The sequence below is a fragment of the Rhamphochromis longiceps genome, linkage group LG3, assembly GCF_057381845.1.
Source record: "Rhamphochromis longiceps isolate RC_006_pf linkage group LG3, R_longiceps_female_GT1.1, whole genome shotgun sequence".
Lineage (NCBI taxonomy): Eukaryota > Metazoa > Chordata > Actinopteri > Cichliformes > Cichlidae > Rhamphochromis > Rhamphochromis longiceps.
Window position 1 is genome coordinate 39,791,561 of NC_140559.1, and position 26,838 is coordinate 39,818,398.

General features: G+C 37.8%; 1 protein-coding gene and 1 pseudogene across 1 annotated transcript; both read right to left on the bottom strand.

Annotated features, from left to right (window-relative positions):
- Positions 1-11,095, bottom strand: part of LOC146674641 (Fc receptor-like protein 5) — a 37,453-nt pseudogene extending 26,358 nt beyond the window's left edge.
- Positions 11,096-13,752: 2,657 nt separating this feature from the next.
- Positions 13,753-26,559, bottom strand: LOC146674642 (Fc receptor-like protein 5). The gene is made up of 14 exons (XM_085397285.1): positions 26,356-26,559; positions 25,185-25,264; positions 24,769-24,804; positions 20,004-20,270; positions 19,113-19,379; positions 18,712-18,990; positions 16,197-16,478; positions 15,766-15,885; positions 15,644-15,659; positions 15,462-15,517; positions 15,071-15,121; positions 14,933-14,989; positions 14,203-14,262; positions 13,753-14,035 (listed from the first exon to the last, which is right to left on the bottom strand). The coding sequence occupies exons 2-14, from the start codon at positions 25,219-25,221 to the stop codon at positions 13,959-13,961; spliced, it is 1,605 nt and encodes a 534-aa protein (XP_085253411.1). The 5' UTR covers positions 25,222-25,264; positions 26,356-26,559; the 3' UTR covers positions 13,753-13,958.
- Positions 26,560-26,838: the final 279 nt, after the last annotated feature.

Genomic DNA, 26,838 nt, shown 5'->3' on the forward strand with positions numbered 1-26,838 from the left:
AAGGCGACCTCCCAACTCTTGAGCCACGATCGCCCCCCCATATATGGAAATCTGATTACGTACAGTTACTAGTGAAATACAGTTGTGCTTACTTCCCTCCTCGCTTCATAAGATGGTGGACTCCAGCTCATACTGAGGCGATTTGCCACAGAGTGTCAAGAGGAGGGAATGAGAATCAGCACCGACAGCTCTGAGCTGTGATTTTCAGCTCAGAAACGATGAAGTTCTAACTGTGGTTTAGGGATGAGTTGTGGCCCAAAACACAGGCGAGTGTGGAGTGAGAGATTGGCAGCAGGATTGTGTGATACTGGATGATATACAGTGATGGACAATTTGGACACATATTTAAATATTATAAGAGAGATTATTATAAAAGAGCTGTCATGAAAAAAAATGACCTAAAACTCATTTTGAACCTTTTAAAAAGATGATTAAAAACATTTACAATAAAATTTGAATATTTATAAGAAATCAAACAAAATGACAGGAGAAAGAGTATGTGCAGTTATTTACACTGCAGGATTAACCTGGTCCTGGACTAGTTCTGTTAAACAGTCATACAAGACATCTGATGTTTGCCTGAATAGGAAGTCTCGCAGTGTCACTTCTCATGACATGGACGAAGTGCTGCACAAGATTGTCTTTTGGAAAGTGGAGAATCACACAGGGTGATCTGCAGGTGGTTCTTGTGGAGTCTTGTTTTTTTTTTGTTTTGTTTTTTTCCATTAAATGGATTTTTGTGGCTGGGTCAATCAACCACTAAGATGACACTAAGAACCCAAATTGACAGTATTTCTGTCCTGCCTGGAAAGGCAGGGCTCAATGTCTACTCACAGTTCTTTAGTGACACACAAAACTCACACCTTGCATAGACATCCACTGCTGAGTTAGTCTGCAAGGTGGCTCTTACTATATGTTAGTTAAAACTCTGTGCTCTGGACCATATACCATATGCTCAATAGTGCAACGGTGCTCTCTCGCCACAAGGGGGATCTCCCACACAGTTGACAGCCTTTCCAACAATTTCATTGATACATACATATGAAATGAAAATACACATTTGTGCTAAAAGTTCTATGTCCTATTTTACTATTTGTACATGTTTACTTTTATGGCTAAAAGTCTAGATTTTGCCATTTGGACTTTTTTTCTTTTGTTGTTGTTTTTTTGTTCATTTAACTCTGTTTCACAAGTCTGACACATTTATTCAGCATGTAACAGCTACAAAAAACTGATCTATGGTATATATTTGAAAGAAACATAAACTCAGACTATCAGGATCATTGCTTTGAATTCAAAATCTCCTTTTCACTAAAAGTGACTTCAAGTTTTTAAAAGACTTTAAAGAGAAAAAGAGAGGAAAAAACAGTGCTGCTGTTAAGATTTTAGAGCTGTGGCTGAATTTGGATTGACATCATTGTAGTCAGAGCTCTCCTCTGGGTCACCACGTTGCTTTGTTGAGGTGATCAAATGAAAGCATTTCAAAACAAACTCCCTCTGTTTTGTCCACAAATGCATTTATTATCAGTGAGAATAATTACCAATGTATATTTTGCATTTCAAATCTCACATTTTGTGCACTCACTTGTCTTGTTAATGACTTTGAGAATCCCAGATGTGACATTGTTGTAATCACCTTCTGCTGGACCTGAAATAAGAATCTTATTGACTTTCATGTCAAACACAGTTATTGTATAATCATCCAGCTTCCACAAGCTCTGTATTAATGAAAGTGTAAACTTTACCATTTTCAGTGTTTTCACACCTTCTGACTGTCTCATAGACACAACGATCACCTGCAGGTCAGAGAAAATCAGTCACCTCATGTCTGTGATACTAATTTAAACACAAATATTCTTGCAAATAACATTTGTATTAAAAGTACAGGTACAGTCTTGTTGCAAATAGCATCAGAAATTTTGAAACTACATGAAAAACTAACCATGAAGAAGAGAGGAGTACACTTGCTGCTGATCTTCATCCCGATTGAGCGTCTGCTCATTAGCAGCACCTTTATTAAAAATTATAAACAATATGTTTGTTTTATGTTCTTGTGGATTATACATTCTTGTGAACAGTTCACACTTCATGACCCTATGCTGCATCTGTTTATTTAGTCATTTAAAAAAAATAAAATATCTAATATCAGAAGAAGAAAAAAAACAAAGTCTCACCTTTCAACTTTTTGCAGCAATACAACAAGAGCAGGATGAAAATAAATGTAATTCCAGAAATTAGTCCAACGATCATCAGAACAGGAAACAAAGAGATTTCAGCAGTGGGGACATCTGCTGTAGTTGAGAAACATATTTAAAAAACTGGACTGAATAAGTCTGGACTGGACTATAAGTTATTATAATAGCATGAGAGAAACAGATAATACACCAATGTCTGCCAGGTGCAGCCCACACACTCTCTCCTGTGTAATTTACTCCCCATAGAAACGTTAAGCTTCTGTTTCAAATCATACTTGGGTATTGTGTCAGCACTGTGCTCTTTTTTTCAGTAATGATAATTATACAGTAGATATTGAGCCAGCCTAGAAGTGGATTCATATCGTCATCTATTCTAAATATTGTATAAAGAACATAATGAATACTGACAAATTGAGGTAATCACTCTAATCTGTCTTTACACCTGTAGACTCCATCATGGGGTTAAAAAGCATGTTTAAACCTGAATTAGTTTTTCTTTAGAAGTTTAGTAGTTTTCCATTCATACTCCCACTCAGTGTCTTCTCCGTGGATCTCACATCTGCTAATTATCTTATCTATCACTTTTTGTATTTCTAGAAGAAAAAATAAATAAACTCACCAGTTGTGTTAACGTGAACTTGTTGGCTGTCCTCTGTGTAGTAAACTGGGTTTCCTCTTCCTCCTCTGCACCTGTAGAGTCCTTCCTGTGAGACACTGATTTGTCCATTTGAGTGGAAAACTGCATCTTGTGTGGTCAGGGCTTCAGAGGATTTCTCATCTCTGTACCAGTAGTATTTCCATCCAGATGATGATGATGGGTTCACAGAGCAGGTCAGGGTCACACTGCCCCCTACTGGAATGTCTCTCATATCAGACGTTATTTGAGCCCTTGGTTTATCTGCTGTTGAGTTTAATCAAAGACAGAGAGAAAATAAAGCCTGTGTGTGGGGTAAATATATACCATACACAAGCTGGGATCACACCACCTCATGTTATCAGTGTATGTTGTATATATATTCCTCTGTGTCCAACAACACAAAGGAAGGAATATGACCAAATTTAAATGGTATGAGTACTCCTACAGACCTATAATGCATTTCATTCTTTTGCTGCTTTTTCTAAAAATTTCACTATGATTCTTCTTTGGATTTATATACTAGTACTTGTGCTTATTCTGTGTGATTCCTTCCCATTACCACAACAGAAGACTAACCAAAGACACAGAATGTCTTACTAATGGAAGTTTAATTCCCAGATCATGCAGCTGCACAGAGTAATTTGAAATAGAAACACTTTAATAATGAGACTTTTAATTTCAGATTAATTTTTTTCATTTGTTTTGATTATTTGTTCATGGCAACAGCTTGATGAGGGAATAGTATTCTTCCTACATCATTAGCAGAAATATATCAACATATCTCCCCAATTGTCCCATAAAAAAGTTTTGCAGAATCATAAAAAAAGGGTTACAATGACAGCATTAAATGTACTCAGAATTTCATATTTCAGATGAGTATTTCAACAGGAATCATCAAATTATTGGTCACTGAGGACTTACCTAATACAGTTATAGAGACAGTATTACTGTTCTTTGTATAATACGCGCGCTTACAGCTGCCAGAGCACTGATATTCACCACCATCACCTGTAGATGTCATTTGTAATGTGGAGTCTTTGTGTGTGCTGTAGGGGGTAAAATTTTGACCATCCTTGGTGATTTTGTATTGCCAGTCAGTATCTTCTCCTTCATTCATGTGACATATGAAAGTAACAAACTCTCCAATGAAAAAACTGAATGAGTTGGGTTCAATAGTTAGCACAGCATCTAGATTGAAACACAGACCATAAGGAATCTAAAACACTAGTAGTGAAGGCAAAATCTGTTCATAACATGAAAATATAGTGATTAAAAAAATAAATAGAAACATGATAAAGAGTGATGCTTTAGTTTGAGATTGATTTTTAGTAAAAAAAGAAAGAAGTTAAAACAAAGTGAAAACTGTTCAGTTACAGAATTAGGATCACAAATCAAATAAAGGAAGCAATAAGAGGAAGCAAGTAGTTCAGCAAATAGCATTCGTATTAGCATTCAGGGAAATTGGCAGATTAATTGGAGGTACATTTGCAATGATGTTGACCCTGTACTGGTCTGTTTTGGTAAAGGGTGGACTGAGTGTGAAAAGCGAAGCTGTCTGTTGGCAGGTTGATCTATCTTCCTTCCTATGTGTGTGGTCACAAGCTCTGCATAGTGAGTGAGAGAATGAAAAGGCTGCAATAAGCTTCCTCTAATGTATCTTAAAAGTTGTTGTTTTTTTTGTTTTTTTTAAAAACTGCTTCACTGAAAAGTGACTTGCTGCAAAATTATAGTGCAAAAACAAACTATTACCAGGTGCTGTCAGAGGATTGAGCTACAGTCTGGGGGTTATAATTTGAATCTGATCTAGGTCACTCCACCAGAAATCATGAGGTCTTTTATTCTCAGTAGATAAAAATCTGTAGCACCGAAGACATTAATGATCAAGTGTCTTTTAAACAGCAGGCTTCTCAGAGAAAATAGTAGTTATTATTTATCAGTTTGTTCACTGTTTGTGTCATGATCTGGGTGAGTGGCGGGGAAATTACTTCAAGTTCCCGAGTTCCCTTTGTCTCCGCCCCTGGGCAGGTCCGTTGTCTCTCCAGCAGCCTGCACACCTGGAGTTGATTCAGGATAACCTGGTTGAGGAGTTAAGCTCCACATTGACTCTCCTTCACTGCCAGTTTGTCAACAACCTCAAGTTGGTAATTGGCTCCATAGTCCATGCTATTGTCACTTTGTACAGTGCTTACCTTGTTTTCGTGTGCCACAGCCTTCCTGGACTCACCACGCCCCTTACCATCAGCTCCAGTTTCTCTCAGACAATCTCTCCAATCTGAAAACCTCTCTGATTCTTACCTGCCTGCCCTCCAGCCATCTCACACTCTCTCAAACACAGCACAACTCAGGTCAGCCAACTCAAATCTCTAACTCACCTGGATACTCACTGCATCTCTTTCAAAGCCAATTCCACTCCAGCTACAAGGAAGATAAGATAAAATAAGATACACCTTTATTAGTCTACGGAGCCCCGCAGGGGACATGGGAGAAAAAAAATTAAGACGGACTTTTGCGAGATCTCGCAAAACTAACTCGGGATCTCGCAAAAGTTTTAGCCGCATTCTTCGGAGGCTGCCAGCTGGAAGCCGACCGGGAGGTCGAGGCACGATGTGCCGGGAAAGCGGTGTTCCTCCCGGCTGTAGTAGGTCTCGACCTCCCGTTAGCTTCGAGATGGTGGGTGTCAGATCTCCGAAAACGTCGGAGACTTTTGCAAATATGTGATGTCTTGTAAACCGAGCAGATATCTGACGTTTACACAACTACATTCACGCCTCAAAATATCTTAAAAGTTTATTTTGTGACCTAGAAAGAGTAATATTACAACTAAGTAGCTGCCGCCATTGTTGGAATTCAACTGCTGCGAGATCTCGCAAAAGTTTTGCGAGGTCCCGAGTTAGTCTTGCAAGATCTCGCAAAAGTCCGTCTTAATTTTTTTTTCTCCCATGACCCCTGCGGGGCTCCGTATTAGTCCCACACATGAGAAATTTTTTGGTCACGGCACAAAGTACAAGACGTACCCAGAACCGTTCCCTGTGGGGCCCTCGTACTGCAGACGACCCTGTCCGACACACAGCCCTGAGTTCTTACATACTGTGGTCGGTCGGTGAGGTAGTTCAGTATCCATGTAGTGAGGTCATGGTCCACTTATGTATTCTCCAGCTTGTCTTTTAGAATTGTGGGAAGAATGATGTTAAAGGCAATGGAAGAATCAATCAAAGAACATGATTCTCACAGCGGTCTTCAGGTGAGAGAGGAAATGACGTAGGAGGTGAAAGCACAATAACAGTAATATTCACCACCTCCAAGCCTCCCTACTCCTCGCCACCATCCTAACTCCTAACTCCACCCTAACATCTTTCAGTCAACACCAAACCCATCACATGAACTGACTGCTGGAGCTTCTTGCTCTAAAGAATAAGATTTTATGATAACTTTTTATCGTTCATTTAAGTGTCAGATCAGTGCAACCTTCCTTCCTTCCCTGGTTAGCAGGGCCACTGTCAGTGGATCCTTCCACCCTAACACTAAACTACAGTATGTTATATTTTTATAACATAAAATCCTTACCTACCTTAGTGAAGTTTTAAGCTCAATCAAAGAATATGTGAAATCTCCAGATTCAACTAAAAGAGTTACACATTTATACATAAATGATCATAATCACAGTTTACACATGTATAATTCACTGCATATACTTCAGCATTTTGTGTGTCATCGTGGTCTTTGACTGATTAATCGAGACAAGCTTCACCTATACAAATCAACTAAATGTTAGATTAATGATTAAAATTTCTATATTTGGATTTGATCATCTTTTAAATAAACTGGCCAGAACGTCACATGCATAACAAAATTAATAAAACTTATTGTGGATAAGGCTGACCTGGGAGAGCAGGAGCATGTTGACCATTTTGAGATTCATCCTGGTTGATCATGTGGTTCGTTGCAGAGCTCTGATTTGTGCTCCCAGTTCTGGTGGGACACATAATGTAGTAAAACTTCAAAGAAACACAGGATGTAATTCTAGTTTGATAAAATGGGAGAGGGGAGATTTGAACCAACCTCATAAGGAAGGAATCTGTAAAAAAGACAATTGCATTGATTTATTGTATTGTGTCACTGGTGCAGTAACAGTACATGTAGTCTTCATATGTGGTTCTGGATAACTACATCATATTCAGTCTAATATTAGATGAATAATGGTCTCACCCCTTGAATATTTGAAGTAACACAACAGCAGAAGAAGAAGAAAAAGTAAAACTCCACAAATGAGTCCAATGATCAAAGGAGTGAGAAATGATGAGTTTTCAGAGTGTGTAATAAATAACAGGTTCTAATAAGATGCTGTCATGGTTCAGCTCAAAAGGCATGATAATAATAATGGAAGAGGCACAACTTCAGCCAAAAGTGACTTTTTTTTTTTAAACAATAATTAACTTGTTAGTCAGTGTTGCCATTGTGTCAAGTAAGAAAGCTGAGACACCCAGCTCGCAAGTGCTCCACAGAGACTGTCCATGTTCTCCTAACTTCACAAATTAAAACCAACCTATCAGAACCTGTGCTATTGACACAATCACTTTATTACAGCTCTTTGTCAAATGTACAGACAGTTGTTTTATGAGCTTGTTTAATAGAAAAATGAATATTGTAGTTAGAAATATACACTATACACTTACAAAATGATATGTTCTTTTAGACTTAGAATTAATCTCTTAAAAATACATAGGAGCACACACTGGTTTGTGAAAGTTGTCAAGTTGCACTGCCTCCTTGAGTACAGTGGTCGAGATGGACCATTCTGCCTAATCGCTGTTTATGTATGTGGCTAGAAACCAGCCATATATGCAGAACGGTAAGGGTTGAGGAGAAGAGAACTCTATACCAGCTGAAAGTTGATGACACAAAGTGGTGACAAACTGTCTACAATGAGGCTACTATCAGCTGCAGCTCTTTGTCTGACTAACAATGTAACATGCTTTGTAGACCATTGAATTCATCCTGTGCTGACCATTATGACATTTGTCAAATGGAGATCACACAACAAACATGACTTACTTGATGCTGACAATGTGAAGGCTTCACTCCACTCTGTTGAAGAATATGAGTCATCTCTGCGTCGACTCTTACACATGTAGTCTCCACTGCTGGACTCAGAAACTCTGAATGTCACATCATTATTGTGTGTCCACTGTGTGGGTGTCCTGGGTCCTCTCCATTCATACTCCCAGTCAGTGGTTTCACCTCCTTCCTGCACCTCACATGTCAGAGTGATCGTCTCACCTCTGAATATCTGAGGCCAGTTGGGTCGTTGTTTTACAACAACTTTATTGGAAACTGTTCACACATATTAACAGTTGAGATACAAACAGAAACATGAAATCAACACAGAAAACTCAACATTGTACGTTTGATAATCATGAGTGAATGTATATTTCAAACTAAATGACTGAACTCACAGGTTTTCTCAATGGTGACTTCATCACTTCTATCAGTGTAGTAAACTGGGTTTCCTCTTGTTCCTCTGCAGCTGTAGATTCCTCCTTCAGATACTCTGATATCTCTGTTTTGTTGATCTCTGATTTTACCTTCAGAGGTTGTTTGGGTTTGTCTGAACCACTCATATTTCCATCCATCAGAGCTCTGCACAGAGCTGGTCAGTGTCACACTGCCCCCTACTGGTATGATTGTTGTTGCTGCTGTCAGTGTGGTCTTGGGATTATCTTCTGTTACGCCAAACCAGAAAAAACTAAATCAGGTTTTTTTTTCTCTTTCTCTCCAATTACAGAATCATCCATCCACTCTCTTCTACTTATACAATTCACGGTCAACCCACGCAGACATTGGGACACCATTCAAATTACACACAGAAAGGCCCTAGTACCCAGAACCTTCATCTTGTGAGGCAACATTGCTGACAACTGTTTTGACCATGCTGCCTGCAATTGGAAAAAATATTCTCTGGCTCAATATGGGATTACTGTGACAATTATTCAATTTAAAAATCTCTAAATCAGCAGTGTAACAGTTTTTCAGTTGACCTGAAAAAGTCACACTGAATGTAAACTAATACAGTTACATTCACTGCTGAAGGAAACACAATGATGGTTGAAGAGGCATCTGTCTGATTTCAGTCAGCACAATTTCTGTAAAGCTTCTGATGTTTCTTTTTTCTCTCTCTTTTAAGTGAAATTTTATCTGTAATTGATATTATTACACATTAAAACACACACCTTTAGTAATGGTAGATTACAGAGTCTGTCACAATTTTAGCATTGCTTATAATGTAAAAAAGGTAAAATACAGTAATGTAAGTCCAGTAATTTATAATAAATAAGTATTTGCAAAGAAATCATACAAATATGTAGTGGTGATGTTCATTAAAGATTTACCTAAAACAATTACAGAGACAGTATTACTGTTCTTTGTCTAATGTGAATTCTTCCTGCGACCAGAGCACTGATATTCACCACTTTGACCTGCAAATTGAATTTCAAAAAGGTGGATTTTGTTCAGGTTGTAGGGAACAAAGTCTCGACCATCCTTGTTGATAACCGTGGCTCAGGGGGTTGGGAATCGCATCTGTAACTGGAAGGTCGCCGGTTCGATCCCTGGGCTCTCTGTCCTGGTCGTTGTGTCCGTGGGCAAGACACTTTACCCTACTTGCCTACTGGTGTTGGCCAGAGGGGCCGATGGCGCGATATGGCAGCCTCGCTTCCGTCAGTCTGCCCCAGGGCAGCTGTGGCTACAACCGTAGCTTGCCTCCATCAGTGTGTGAATGTGAGAGTGAATGAATAGTGGCATTGTAAAGCGCTTTGGGTGCCTTGAAAAGCGCTATATAAATCCAATCCATTATTATTATTTTGTATTCCCAGTCAGTGTCTTCTCCTTCATTCATGTCACATATGAACATAGCAAATTCTTGGATGAGAAAACTGGACCATCTGGGTTCAATATTTAGCACAGCATCTAGATTCAAACACAGCCACACCATTAGAAATGTAAAAGATGTTTATGTAGGATGTAGGGTCTGCATGTTCATAAAATAAGAATTATGCCGAGAATTAAAAAAATAAAAACAGAATGGAAATAACTTGATGCAGTATGTCAAAATTAACCTTTGCTATAGAAATTATTAAAAAAATGAAAACAAAAAACTGTTCAGTCACCTTGAGCATGTCCAGTGCACAGGAGCGTACAGAGCACTACAATAAAGACAGATACTTAAGACATTATCAAACTAAAGACACTCAAATATTGCATAAATAAAACAGTGCTGATAATGACCCACAGCTTTTTTTACATCTTGGCTGATGTGATGAGGCACATGATCCAAAGTGAGTTAACGACCTCCTTAAGCTGGGCTTGCATCGTGCGATTTTTGGCCCATTTTGAGCCGATTTTTTAATCGTACGACCGTTTAGGTGATCGGCCCGATTTTGGCCTTCATCATGCATCGTGTAGTATACGTGGGGTAACAAGAAGCAATTAACACCTCACGACCAGCTCCCGATCATCAATCGCTTGGTCGGAAGGATTTCAAACCGGTTTGAAATCCTCATGACCGTCGTGAGGATGTCACCGCAGCTGCTCACACTGCGCATGCGCAAACACATAAATGTTGGTGAAAAAGACGGAGCAGCACAGCAGTGCAGCGTGTGATCTGGACACAAGCGATGGAGACACTTGTAGAACTTTGGAAAGCTCATCTGAGCCTTCAAAATTATCACGACCACAACAACCGTGAAAACAGTTGGAGTTACATTGCTGCTCACTCACAGCTGCCTGGTCAATGTTTTTCATTAGCAATTTAGCAAAGTTGATGGTGGTGGTGTGAGTCTGTGTGACTGAAAGACAGAGAGGGAGAGCGACAGAATTTCTGTTATAACCTTAATTTTATGGAGGCACAGTGTGAGCACTCAGGTCGGATCAGAGCATCGGGCCATATAGTGTGAGACCCTGCATCGTGACCTACGAACTTCTAACCCCTGCGAGTCAATCGTACAGTTTGAGCAGAAGCTGAATAATGCGACTGAAAAAAATCGCACAGTGTTTGCCCAGCTTTAAACGAGAACTCCCACCAGGGAGACTCAAATATGGCATAAACAAAACACTCAGGGTTTTACCAGTGGCTACTATGATTGGTACAAATGACTGATGCTCTGTTCTTCTTACTAAAACATGTTTATGGATCAGTATGAATCAAACAATAGAAGTCAGTGATGTACTCACAGAATAGGCCCAGCTCACAGAGCAAAGTGGCTCCCATCCTCACATCCAGCAGTGACACGTCTGAAAACTTCTACAACTTTCTGTAAAGAGAGAGAGTGAAGCAGCAGCACAGCAGACACCAAAGAGCTGTAACATACATCTGCTGATTGCTCTCAGATAAACATGTTAAATACTCTTTGTCATAAACAATTAGTAGCATGTCTTTTTTTCCACAAATGCAGTTTTTACATAAACCACTATTCAAAGCTAAGATTAGCTAACTAACTAAACCAAACCAGATGTAAAAATACCTCTCCAAATAAACAATAAATCAATTTCCATCTAAAATGAGAAAGAAATCTGCCCATGGTGCACTCCACTTAAGACAGCCAGGACATGCTCCAGCCCTCCTGAGACCCAAAGTTTTAACATGGTAAAACATGGATTCATAGACGATTAAAGCATCGTTGACAGATATGTCATACTCACTTATGGTACTGCTCACAGCAGTTGATGGTAATCCATGCACTCTCTTAGACAAAAATCCTGAGCTTCGCTAATGTGATGTATCCTATTACTCCACTGCAAACTCTTTTATAATACAATTCTGATTTGGTCATAAGATCTCCTACAGGAAGTGACTGAGCTTGAGAAAAATAAATACAGTGTCCTTAACGGAGTTAGAAGAACAGAAGATTTCTGAAAAGATTCAAACATACAGCTCTGCTATCACTTCCAACATAAATGAAGATGGGAAACTAAACAGCAGTGACATTTGTAAGGTTACTGAAGTTGGGTTAGGTGGTAGCCCACACCCCCCGCGCACACGAACGCACGAACACATCCTCCAACCACACACACTCATATTTTGCTCCATTGCGGTTTATTTCACACCTCAAACATTTAGTAAACAATTAAGCAAATACAAGTAATCTGCAGGTAGTAGGAAAATAAACTACTAACTCTTTTACGCTGCGTCCACACCTACACGGGTATTTTTGACAACGCAGCTGTTTTGTCCACACGTAAATGGCGTTTGTAATCACCAAAAACTGAAATTTTTTAAAACTCCTTTTTTGCGTTTACGTGTGGACAAGGAATACAGAGTTCGTCATGCAACATCAAAGGTATGTGCCTTTTTTCACATCGCCACGTTATTGTTTACATGAGATGAATTGCTATCAATAAATTTTTCAAAAAATGCCTCTCTGTGCAAAATGGGTTCAAAACATAAACAACTGTTGGATACTGTTTGTCCGTGATTTAGACAGGGGGAACAAATTGTGGCAGGATCAGCCTGATATTATTTGTATCCCACTGTAACTTTACTGTATAAAGAGCTAACAGCTCCAAAATGTCCAAAGTAGTTAGTCATTACAACAACATGTGTGTGTGAACTAAAAATCAAGAATGTGGGATACTGTTTGTCTGTGATTTGGAGAGCCCAGCGCTGCTCCCGACGCAGGGAAAACCAATTCTACAGGGGAGACCTACCTTGGCACTTGTGCAGGTGAAGCCAAAGGGCAGATATGCTTCACCATATTTTCTAGTCTTTGGCTTAGAATGAAGTTGCTTTGGAAACATATTCAGTTATGCAAGTTATGCAGGCTTGTTTGCACAACAAGGCTAAATAATTATATAAACTTTTCTGAATCTAAATATTGTACTTTGGTAGAATTAAATAATAAGTGTAGTGCAGGTCTATGATGATTTTTAGTGCTACTATGATTCTGGTTCTGTCTTGGTTAAGTCCTCAGTAGTTCTGATTTTGAACTGTTGTAGACCTGTTTTAATTCCGGATCAGTTCTGGGTCTGGTTGAATTGGGGTTTAGTCCTCGTGTCTTGATACAGCCCTGACTTTGTTCTGCCTTGCTGCTTAATTAAAAAACTAGTTTAAGGTGTCCTGCACATGTGAAATATATTTTTTTCCTATGTGAAGTCATTCTTTTTTGAACAAAACTCAAAACAGAGCATATTAATCTTCCAGTCATTTCTACTCCCCCCCAAGAAAAAAACAAAAAATCCCACATGCATACTACCCTTTTGGGCTAAGCCCCGGGTGTTTCAAATGTCTGGCTCCGCCTCTGCCACACATAGGAAGGAAGATAGATCAACGAGGAAACAGCACACAGGAGGGAGACATGGCTTAACCTAAATAACGTGAAGAGACAGGGGGACGCAAAGCAGAACACACCGATGTCAGACATGGGCCTTCAAAGTAAAACAGGAAACACACTGACTGAACTGAGAGACACCATACCGACAGAGTACAGAGGACAAACACAGGCAGAGATGACTAGACACTAAACTAAACCTACCCCAACACGATAATAATGATAATAATGATCAGAAAGCACAATTGAAGATCAGAACCTAAACCATAATACACAATAGTACAAAAACACAAGAAACAGAAGATGCTGGGCCTGGGTCAAAAGGACCCAGAACTGTGGCAGTAGCTGATAAACAGTCATGTGTCACGCAACTCTATCTGGTGTGTTGGAGCAAAAAACATGAAGGAGTATAAGTCAACTTGAACAGGTTTCTTTTTCAGCAAACACCACAGAACACTGCAAAGTGAATAATATATCAGGTTTAATAAAGAAATGATTTATATGACACACGTAATCAGATAACAAAAACTACTGACAAAAAAAGTTAATCAACTTATAATATTGTTTTAAAAAAGCTTTTTGAAATGAGTCAAATGATACGTATTCAATTCAAGGTAACAGAAAAACATACTTAAAGAAATAAATAAATGAATAAGTGCTTATGCTAAAGTGAAAACAGATCCTAATCTCAACGCTTGCCATCACTTTATAATAAAGCTCTATTTTAATAATACAGTCCATTAGCTTTTTTCCCCCACAATGATCTCTTCAATTCAGATTTGGGACCGAATCTACTTGCTTGAAAACTTATTGAAGGTACTCATTACCAAGAGCTGTTTGTGGCTTGATTTCAGAGTAAACGTCTTCATCAGTTGCTGCAGGAGCTGGATTTTCATACAAATAAAGACATCATTAGTCAAAGTTAATTGCCAGTAACCTCTTACTTACATACGACAGCTGTTCGTTTTTATACAGTTTTCTTTGATCTGTAAAAAAATTTGTAAATGAGACAGAAAGATAAATAAATTATTGATTGTATTACTTTACTTACATTTGTCTCTCTTGGATTTAGCTTTATTGTAGTAGACCTGTGTGTAGAACTGGCTGTCATCTAAAAGAGGATGGACAGATGCTCAGCATAAACAAAGGGTGGAACGATTTTTCTGTCAGTCAACACCAAACTTATCACATGAACTGACTGAAGGAGGTTCTCGCTCTATTAAAGGTGAGATTTCCTGATGACCCCTTGCTGTCATGTTTAAAAATCTGTTTCTTTCTCTGCTGCTGTTAGCTCTCATTTCAGTGTCAGAGAAGCTCAACCCTCCTCCACCCCTGCAGAGGATTACAGATTACTGCTGTCTTCATATTCCTTCTGATTCTGGGAGACACAGCAAACCTTCTGGCAACAGCAAGTGTGGACGATCCATCCTGAAGGAGCTGGTCTACCTATCCAACTAGAATGGGATGCAGGTACTGTTGTCATTTTTGGGCTTGCCATTTTGTTGCCTCTCCAGTGAACCTGCTGTCACTTTTAGCAGGTCATATGGAGTCACCATGGTTTATGCTTCCTAACTGGATGTATTTATGCCTCTTAAATTTAACTGGCTTTTGTTTTATTTATTTATTTTTGAGGAATGCACATGACAAGCAGACAGCATGTTTCTTCGTCTCTGTTAGAAGGCTCATATGAATGAATGATTTTAAATTTAATATAGATACTACTGTCCTATGAAAACATCTAATCTACTGTATTTCATGTTTTTATAACATCAAATTCTTACCTTTCATTGTGAAGTTTTTTAACTCAATCAAAGAATATGTGAAATCCCCAGATTCAGCTGGAACAGAGTTACATAGTCATACATAAATAAACATCACACAGACTCTATATACCTTATTGCCTTATTTATGTACTTTACCATTTTGTGTGTCGTCGCAGTCTTTGATTGATTCATAGAAACAAGCATCATCTACAAAATCAAGGCTGATGTTAGAATAACTAAAAAAATTAAAAAAACATAAAAAATACTGATACTCAAAGCCATGTAAATATATTAAATGTGGTTACAACATTACAAACAGCAAAGGCATAGCATTTTTACATCACTATAAACTTTCCAAAGAACATTTAAAAAGAACAAAGAAAACAAAAACGAAATGACAATTTCTGGGTAGATGATCAGATACATATACAAATTTTAATTATTAACCACTATAGTATGTGGATAGCATCCACTTCCTTATTTAGTACATTTGTTACATATTTACATTACAGACCAACAGCAACAATAATAGCAAACAAAGGCTGACCTTGGAGAGGAGAACTGTTTTGTCTCTGAATTTCATTCTGATTTGTGTTCTCAGTCCTGGTGGAACATAAGGTGTAGTAAAACAGTAGATTATTATTATTATTATTATTATTATTATTATTATTTAAGAAACACAGGATTTAATTCTTGTATGCTAAAAAGAGAAGTGAAATGTGAACCAACCTGACAAAGAATGAATCTGTAAAAAAAGACAATTACTTTTTTTAGTGTTGTAACACTACATGCAGCTTTTTAAACACATCATAGATCATATTCAATCTAATACCAGAAGACAATGGTCTCACCCTTTGACCGCTTGAAGACATACAACAACAGAAGAAGAAGAAGAAGAATCAGTAAAATTCCACAAAGGAGTCCAACAATCAACCGGGTGAGAAATGAAGATCGTTCAGACTCAGGTACTGCTGTAATAAATAATATACCCTAATTAGATTATTATAATGTGAATCACCACCACAATTTACATAGGGAGTTTACAGAACATATCAGCTATATTACAATGTTCTTAATAGTAACTGATGATTGCACATTTTATTGCAATCTGTGGTGGGGTTTTTTTTTTCCTGCTTTATTTGTCATCAATTCATATTCCCATTCACTGTCTTCTTTGTGGATCTTATGCTCTTCATATGTATATAAATGACTAATGACAATATTGATTTCCACATTCTTTATTCCTGGAATATTCACTCTTTGATAGTGATGGAAAACTCACCCTTTTTATCAATCCTGACTGACTGGCTGTCCTCTGTGTAGTAAACTGGGTTTCCTCTTCCTCCTCTGCACCTGTAGAGTCCTTCCCGTGAGACACTGATTTGTCCATTTGGGTAGAAAACTCCATCTTGTATGATCAGAGGTTCAGATGAGTTCTCATCTCTGTACCAGTAGTATTTCCATCCAGATGATGATGATGAGTTCACAGAGCAGGTCAGGGTCACATTTCCTCCTACTGGGATGTTTCTCATATCAGATGTTATTTGGGACTTTGGTTGATCTGCTGTTGAGTTAAGATAGAAAAAGAAAAAAAGTAAATATATTATACTGTACACAAAGGTCAGGATCTACACTGTACTAATGTTACAAGCCTTCATTTCCCCTCTTGTCCACCTCTGCTTCAGTTTCCAAAAACAAATACAAGGAAAAGAGACCAAACTGAAATGGTACGAGCGCATCACATTTTTATCACCCAACATTGTAAAAGCAGTGTTTCCCCTTTCCTACTCCATGTATAAAAAAATACTTTTACTTTTTTTGTGTGATTCTTTGTAGGTCCCACTGCAACAACAAATTCGTGAGATAACCCAACAAGTGTTAGTAAGCTTAGTCTCAGATGTCAGACCACTCAGGAGGAGATGAACATGCTTTACAGAGAAACCAGCCATCTTCCCATGTCATAAAAAAAATCCCTTTTTAGTTTGGAAAAAAAGGCTCAAAACTCACAAATTACTGTTCATTAACTCAATAAACTCCTGGTCCAAACTTAATAAATAAATTCTAAAAATGTTCACAACACTTGGCTCTGTAAATGATGATCAATGTCACCAAATCATTATACATAGTTCTAGGATGTCTCATCCCACCTTAATCCAGCTGAACAAGGGAAATAGACTACTGATTATAGCGTTATCAGTCACCATGGCAACAAGTAAAAAATGAGTAAATTATTAGTAAGGAAAATGTTGACATCTCCTCCTGAAATATTACAACAACAAACCTACATCCATATGCTCTTTAACCTCCTACAAAACTTATTTTCTTCTTTTTACATTTTTTTCACACCCGGCATGCCCAGATGTGAGCCCTTTCTGTGGGTGCATAGACAGTGCACAGGCTACAACCTCCTCCATGCATCTGAACTCACGCACAAGGCTCAGATTATGTCCACTCTGGTTTTACTTCCATAGCAATGGGTTCAGATTGTAGTAATGACTGGGTGTCAAGCTAAATCTGGCAACCTAATCATTTTTTCTCCTCTTTATTTATGTTAATATTGCACTCAAGTGATGGAGCAGCAGGTCAGCATTGCGGTGGCATCATTAGCCGTGTGCAGATCCAAACTCAGCACCAGGTCCTAAAGTCAAACGAACACTGTGGCATCACTGAGAGTTACAAACTGTCTAAATTCTTTCATCTTTAATAAAATGATCAGTGTTGTTGCTCTACCAGGTGTAACGATTAAATTTGACATCCAGGCATTCATGAAAACAGAATTTATGAAATTTAACAGAGTCAGAAGCTAGCAGGAAGTTACCTAAGGTGGTAACATGGTATAAAGATGATATACCATGTTCTGACTGAGGGAATTCTGAAAAATTCAAAGTACAGCTCTGCTATCACTTCCGACCTCAATAAAAACAGGGAACTAAACAGCAGTGATGTTTTTAGGGTTACTGAAGAGGCTAGCTGGTATATTTTGAAGTGACACGGGGTGACTAGCTACACATCTACGTATAACATAATATAAACACATTAGCACAGTTAAGCTGGAGGATGAACACTAATTTTTTTCAAGTTGATAAAAGTTAACGTGGGGGTTCCCAATGGTTAGGGACAAATGCAATGGTATGGCAGGATGCTGTAAACAGAACAAACTTAAGTCAGGGGAACAACTGAGATAATCCATCCAAAATACGAGGTTAGTCATTAACGCAGAGCTTCCCAAAGTGTGGGGCCCGGCCCCTAGGGGGGGTGCACTGCTAGCATAATGGACAGGTTTTTTGACGGGGCGCCCACACAAACGCAAAGCAGGAGATGCAGCATTTTTCTTGTGAAACAAAGGGGGTTGCGAAAAAAGTTTGGAAACCACTGCATTAACATACTGCTGTATGGGCTCTAGGTGCATCGTAAGGTTTTCAAAACTGAGTTTTAAAATGAATAGTTCTAATAAAAAGCGAGGCAGACTGACAGTGATAACTGACTTTTTTTGGGGTTTTGTTCAGATTAAATAGAACAAGATACAAAGCATTAAAACATGTTAAAGACACAACAGCCTTAATAAATGAAGAGTAATTTGGACCCGGAAGCAGGGTTCATCACATCCTCACTTAAAGACTGGATACCAGTTGAAAGTTGATGACAAAGTGGTGACAAACTGTCTACAATGAGGCAACTATCAGGTGCAGCTCTTTGTCTGACTAACAATGTAACATGCTTTGTAGACCATTGAATTCATCCTGTGCTGACCATTATGACATTTGTCAAATGGAGATCACACAACAAACATGACTTACTTGATGCTGACAATGTGAAGGCTTCACTCCACTCTGTTGAAGAATATGAGTCATCTCTGCGTCGACTCTTACACATGTAGTCTCCACTGCTGGACTCAGAAACTCTGAATGTCACATCATTATTGTGTGTCCACTGTGTGGGTGTCCTGGGTCGTCTCCATTCATACTCCCACTCAGTGGTTTCACCTCCTTCCTGCACCTCACATGTCAGAGTGATCGTCTCACCTCTGAATATCTGAGGCCAGTTGGGTTGTTGTTTTACAACAACTTTACTGGAAACTGTTCACACATATTAACAGTTGAGATACAAACAGAAACATGAAATCAACACAGAAAACTTAACATTGTACGTTTGATAATCATGAGTGAATGTATATTTCAAACTAAATGACTGAACTCACAGGTTTTCTCAATGGTGACTTCATCACTTATATCAGTGTAGTAAACTGGGTTTCCTCTTGTTCCTCTGCAGCTGTAGATTCCTCCTTCAGATACTCTGATATCTCTGTTTTGTTGATCTCTGATTTTACCTTCAGAGGTTGTTTGGGTTCGTCTGAACCACTCATATTTCCATCCATCAGAGCTCTGCACAGAGCAGGTCAGAGTCACACTGCCCCCTACTGGTATGATTGTTGTTCCTGCTTTCACTGTGGCCCTGGGTTTATGTGCTAATATGAAATAAAATATACACATCATGATCTATTATAAAGCTACACTTTAAAATATGTTTTCAATGGATTCAATTTCTGACTTGAGGTAAAATCTACATATTTCACTATGATCATATTTCAGTTTTGTTTTTTGTTTTTTTAATTTTTATTTTCTTTCCGGTGTCCATCTCAACACTGTTCCAGTGGTGTAGTAAATCTTACATCCCAACAAAAGAATGGTATAGCAGTTTTTCAGTTTTCTGGCCTGAAGAAGTCGCACTTAATTAATACATGAACAAAATAGTGAACTACTTGTAACTAATTAGTAAAGTAATGCAGTTCACTGCTGAATGATAGACAATGATGGGTTAAGAGGGATTTGTATTTGTATGATTTTTGCTTAGATAACAGAAGTTTTTTTTCTAATTTCATTCACAAGTGCTGCTGTTACACATTAAAACGAATATGATGCATTATAGAGTGCATTAGCATTGTGTATATTGTGAGCAAAGTAACATGTAAGAAACAGTGGTTGTGTTCAAAGTTTCAAGTTTCCATGACAACATTAATCAAATGTACACTGTATTTTATCATCCAGATTAGTGTTTAAATGTATTGCTTGTTTTTTCACTGAGGACTTACCTAATACAGTTAGAGAGACAGTATTACTGTGCTTTGGTTTATGTGAGCTCTTTGTACGACTTGAGCACTGGTATTCACCACTGTCACCAGTAGATCTAATTTCTAATCTGTAGTTTTTCAGTGTGTTGTACTGGATAAATTCTCGACCATTCTTGTTAATTTTGTATTCCAATTTGCTGTCTTTTCCTTTGTTCATGTTACATTTGAAGGTAACAAACTCCCCGGTGAAAAAAATGGACCAGCTGGGTTGAATAGTTAGCACAGCATCTAGATTCAAACACAAGGACAATATAAGCAATCTGAAATACTTTTATGACATCAAAGGCAACATCTGTGTTGATGTTTTCATAAAATGAGAAACGTATTAAAAATGAATAAATAAAAACAGAAATGGAAAGTGTTTAAGGGTGAGTATGCAGTATTTTCTGTTCAATCTTTACTAAATAGATAAAAAGGAAGTGTATTGGACATTTCTTTACTCTATATATTGATCACTTTAGTATTATTAATATCACTTGCTCACTTAGTTATATGCATGTACAATAGCACCCCAAATGGGCCTTATGCTCTATCACACATACACATACAGACAGAGTGGGGCCATTGTGAGTTCAGGTGAGATCTTATACAGACAGACAGTGAAACTCCCATCCTTATCTCAGAGAAGATCGAGGGAGGATTCGGGATGTAATTCTTTAGGTGCTAAGTAAGAAAACAGCGTCGTAATTCTTAAACTCTGAAGAGAAGGATTTAAGGATGAGGCTGAAGGTATCGCCCCCTCGTGACATGGGCCAACTTCAATTTCCTTTGTCTCTAAGTTTGGTCAAGGTATAAAAGGACAGCTGGAAGACTTTGGTCTCTGGGGAGTAGTGATGGGAATAACAGCGTTACTAACAGCGTTACTTTTTTCAGTAATTACTATTCCTATCGTTACAACGGCATTACCGTTGCTAACAAGAAAATGCGGTGCGGCCCGTTACTATTTTTCAACAAACAGACGGTTGAAGCTGTGTTCAGCTTACTACACCCTATATCAGTTGCACGGAAGTAGCTGACTACGTAAGTAATCTGGAAGCTACAGCTTTAACCCTTTAAGACCTACCATAGAACCAAGTCCACCAGAGCTTATATTATATTTTTACATGCTGTGGAGCCATTTATGGGAGCATTTCAAGTTGCTGTACATCAATACAACCATTATAGCCCAAATTTTAATAATATGTATTCATTAAGTGCATAGTAATTACATAAATTGCAAAAAAGTGCAATAAACTACAAAAAAATTGAAAATCGTTTTTGTTTTTTTAACATATATTTGTAGTTAGAGAAATTTAAGAGGCTTATCCCTCAAAACTGTAAATACAAAAAAGTTGCACAAAATAGTTTCCCACCACAGGAAATTTATTTTGAGTGTCTTCATAGTTTTATTTTTGAAATACACCAATTTTTATATACTGCAGGAAAAAACGAAATATTACAATGCAAATTTGTAAAAAAAGCAGCATATGCATCAAAATAAACTATTTCCAGCAGTGCAATTTGAGTCCTAAGCATCCCAGAAACAACACAGAAAGTCATAAAGTCAAAGATAACTTTTAAAAACACAAGTATAGGCTCATTAGGCCCTGATAGTAAAAAACTACATTTCCGCGAAAATGATGTCACTTCCGGTTTTGGGCAGGTAATGGCGGACATGCGAAAATTCGCACTGACGTCTATTCTAACATAGGAAGTGTTATGAACAGCTTATCGGATCGGCAAAGCGTGTTTCTGGAATATTATGTTTTTGTTGCTGCAAGCGCTTTTTATGCAGTTTTTGCAAAGCTATATGTGGAAGGAAACTGTGACCTAGGACAAGCTGGTGGCATACGATGTAAGTACAACTCCTTCGGTTTCATATGCAAAAAAATTATTGCGCTAGCTCACGTGGTTGCAGCACTACCGGGATTTAAAAATAGTTACGCAAAACAAAGTGTGCCCGCTCCGACCGGCTTTAAAGGGTTAAGCAGCTATGGGCGCTCCCACTGATGGTAATCACTTTCTGCCCGATGATCACTTTCAAGCACAACAACTGAAGCTAGGGGGGCAAAACAATCGCATGAGTGCTGCTGTTTGACTGAGGAAGAATATAGTAGCCGATCACATGACCACTTCAAGATGACAAAGCAACAAGGTGATATATACCAGTTTTTAAATTGTGTTGATAGGCCACGTAAAACCAGAGTCATGATAAACAATATATATACTTTTTCCTCATAGTTTCTGTCTTAGGACAGCGCTAGCAAGCACTCTCTGCTTATGAGCAAAAAACAAAACAAAAAACAGCCCTTTCGTGTTGGTGGAAAAATGTACCATGTCGACCAATCAAAAATGATGTGGCAACATGACATTTGGTTGTTTAGGAAGAGGGGGGAGGTTTACGAGTGACGGTGAGAGAGAGAGAGAGAGAGAGAGAGAAAGAAAGACAGCAGAAAAAGAGAGAGAGCGAGTTTTGAGATGTGAGAGATTTGTGACGTTTAGCGTGTTTGGAGCGTGTAGTTAATGTGTTGTCTTGTGTAGTTAGTGTGTAGTGTTGTGGGTAATTTTGTGTTGTGTGTCAGAACAATGAGGTGACTGCTGTCTCCAGGTAGAAAAAGGAGTGATACACCTGCTGCTGTCAGACCTGCAGGTATCAGGCTGTGATGTTCTCCTTTATAGTGGACAGACATTTTTGGAATGGCACAAATAATTTGTGTGAAATCTTATTGAATGTAGAACAGCTGATTGTTATGTAAATAGTTTTGAAATGGTTATTTAAAAAAAGGGGTAAAATGTAAATGGCTGCAAATAACTTTGTTGTTTGCAAAACTTGTGCATATGATTTTCAAATTGACAATTTATATTTGCATTTAAAGTTATGAAATATGATTCAATAAACATGTTTGTGGTTGTTACAGTAAAAAAATATAACTTTTTCTACTCGGATTTTATGTTTTTTGTCTGATTTTAGATCAATTGTGTTAATACAGTATGTCAAAATGAAAACAGAACTGTAAATTCAGACACGTGAGGTTGTGCTGAAAAGAATGATACCAAACAAGGCAAAGTAAATAGTTTTTAACCCTTTAAAACCAGCTGGAGTGGACACGCTCCATTTTGCGTAACTATTTTAAAATCTCTGTAGAACTACAACCACGTAAGGTAGCGCAATAAATAAATAATAAATTTTTTGCATATGAAACCAGAGGAGTTGTATTGACATGTTATGCCATTAGCTTGTCCTAAGTCACGGTTTCCTTCCACATATAGCTTTCCAAAAATTGCATAAAAAGCTCTTGCAGCAACAAAAACATAATATTCCAGAAATATGCAACACTTCCTAGGTTGCAATAGACGTCAGTGTGAACTATCGTATGTCCACCATTACCTGGCCGAAATCAGAAATGACGTCATTTTTGCAGAAAATTTAGTTTTTTACCTTCAGGGCCTGATAAGCCTATACTGGTGTTTTTGAAAGTCATATTTTGCTTTATGCTTTTCTGTATAGTTTCTGGGATGCTTAGAACTCAAATTGCACTGCTGGAAATAGTTTATTTTGATGCATATGCTGTTTTCTTTGCAAATTTGCGTTATAATATATAAATGGTAAATGGCCTGTATTTATATAGCGCTTTACTAGTCCCTAAGGACCCCAAAGCGCTTTACATATCCAGTCATCCACCCATTCACGCACACATTCACACACTGGTGATGGCAAGCTACATTGTAGCCACAGCCACCCTGGGGCGCACTGACAGAGGCGAGGCTGCCGGACACTGGCACCACCGGGCCCTCTGACCCTCTGACCACCACCAGTAGGCAACAGGTGAAGTGTCTTGCCCAAGGACACAACCTTCCAATTACAAGGCGAACTCCCAACTCTTGAGCCACAATCGCCCCATAATATAATACATAATATAATATTTATTTTCGTTGTTCCTGCAAGATATCAAAATTGGTGTATCTCAAAAATAAAACTATGAAGACACTTAAAATAAATTTCCTGTGGTTGGAAACTATTTTGTGCAACTTTTTTGCATTTACAGTTTTGAGGAATAAACCTCTGAAATCTCTCTAACTAGAAATATATGTAAAAACAAAAACAAAAAAAAAAAAGATTTTCAATTTTTTTTGTAGTTTATTGCACTTTTTTGCAATTTATGTACTTTCTATGAACCTAGTGCATACATATTACTAAAATGTGGGCTATAACGGTTGTATTGATGCATAGCAACTTGAAATGCTCCCAAAAATGGCACTACAGCATGTATAATATAAAGATAAGCTCTGGTGGACTTGGTTCTATGGTAGGTCTTAAAGGGTTAAAGGTGAAATTGAAATGTAGAAGTAAAATCAAAAGTAGTTAAAAATGGCCAATTATACACTGGACCCCACAGGGTTAGACTTTTTTTTTTTTCTAAGTAACGCAATAGTTACTTTTCATTATTTTTAGAATCTTGTAACTCAGTTACTAACTCAGTTATTTTTTTGAAGAAGTAACTATAATTAATTACTTTGTCAGTGTTACTTGCCCAGCACTGCTAGGGAGACAATTGGAGTAATTTTGAAGGTATAAAAGGATCAGAGTGGCCGATCTTCAGAGACCAATCTGATGTTGGACTAATGTGTTTCTCTCCATGTTGCAGCACAATATTAAACCACTTTAAATCATCTTCACCTGGTGTTAGCAGTTTATTTTAAAACTTTCACGACAAAAGAAAATAAAAAAGTAAAACTGTTCAGTCACCTTGAGCGTGTCCAGTGCAGAGAAGTGTATAAAGCACTACAATAAAGACAGAAACTTCAGACATTATCAAACTAAAGAGACTGAAATACAGAAAATAAACAAATAAATGCATGCATAAGCACTTGTGGTTTATCAGTTTCTACTATAATGTGTTATTATCTTATATTATTATGTAAAATGCATCAAATTACTGTTGAGGAAGAAACAAACCTTTCTTAGATAATCTAAACCAGCTCCACTCTGATCTGAGTCAGTGCATCTAATCCAGTCTACAAACAACCATGTTGGTAACAAACATGAGAGTCCTCTGATCACATGACCTGAAATGGTACAAATGACTGATGCTCTGTTCTTCTTACTAAAACATGTTTATGGATCAGTATGAATCAAACAATAGGAGTCAGTGATGTACTCACAGAATAGGCCCAGCTCACAGAGCAAAGTGGCTCCCATCCTCACATCCAGCAGTGACACGTCTGAAAACTTCTACAACTTTCTGTAAAGAGAGAGAGTGAAGCAGCAGCACAGCAGATACCAAAGAGCTGTGAAGGAAACAATAGTTTTTTTTTTCTGCTTTCTTCCTTTTACACTAAAATAACAACTTAACATGATCTGACTACAGCATGCTGTGATGTGTTTATACTATAGTATAATAGTATAATAATATAGTATAATATTTACACAATAGATTCTCAGAACTATTACTAATCTTAATAAATTCATACATCCACTCACACAAAACTATGAATTAGAAACAATAAACATCAACAAATTTGTCTAAACAGTTAAACAAAGTCTCTGAATGCTGTTACACTGCTGGATCTAGCAAAAAGTTTTTTCCCCCTGTGGAATTGTTGATACATTGATACATTTGTGGAAACTTGTTATTTTTCTGCTTTCCTCCAGTTTCTTATCAGTCTTCAAATTTCTAACAAATATCTGCTAATATTAAGTAATAAAATTACTTCTCAGTAATATGTTTATTATGGATGCTGGGAGTGCCCTTGATGGACTCTAATATTATACAGTTAATGGTTTTAATGTAATAAACGTCAAAGCCAGACAAAAACTTTGAAAAGCAGTTTGCTTGAAAGTGTTTCACACACTGGAATAACTGCATTGCAAGGCTTAAAACTTGACTGAGGTCTTACAGAAACAGGAGATTGCCTTTGCCTGCTCATTTTGTTATTAAGCAATTTTACCACTGATAATTATTACCCTCACAAACACAACACTACATAAACACCTCATTCAGATTGGTTCAAACTGCTGTAGATGGATAAGTGAACAAAAGCATTATAAAGGAAGAGAATACACTTTTCTTTACACTCTTTCTTTTATGCCACAGAGACAATCCCAAATAGGGTGCTGCTAATATCTAAGCAGCCATTAATTTCTCATACTAAAGGCTGTAACACAAAATTATTATATTGATTCAAATGTAAAGTAAATAAACCACAACATCTCACTCTAAAAACAGCTGGAGTGTGATGGAGGCCACCTGCCACTTAAGTTTTATAAGCAGTTAAGAAAATAGTTTGAGAGATGAATAAAGCATTAACTGATAAACAGAGATGTCATACTCACGGACAGTAAACCTTCACAGCAGGTGTTGTTGATCCATGCACTTTCTCACAGAGCAGTTGAATCTATAACTAAAAATATTTCCTAATTGAAAAAAACTGAGCTCAGTAATGTAAAGTACTGCATTACATCAGGGCCGATTCCTTTAACGTGAAATTCTGGAGTGGTCATAAATTCACACACAGAGAGTGAGCGGCCTCGAGCAAAACTGACATTTAGCAGAAGTGAGCTTGAGGCCAGATGGCGTGCTCTATGTTGTTTCTCTCTTCCTTAAAAGTAGCTGTAACTGCTGCACTCAGTAACCGCACAGTGGGGCAGTTGGGTAATGTTGCCCAAATCAAACATTGGCTAACTTTAAACAGGGACGCTGTTCAAACCACACCAGGTAATGGATGAGTGTCAAGGATTGCTGTCTGGCAGGCAGGAGATTGGGCCCAAAATTCAGGACTCACAACACACAGGAGTGAACTCAAAATACAGCTTTAT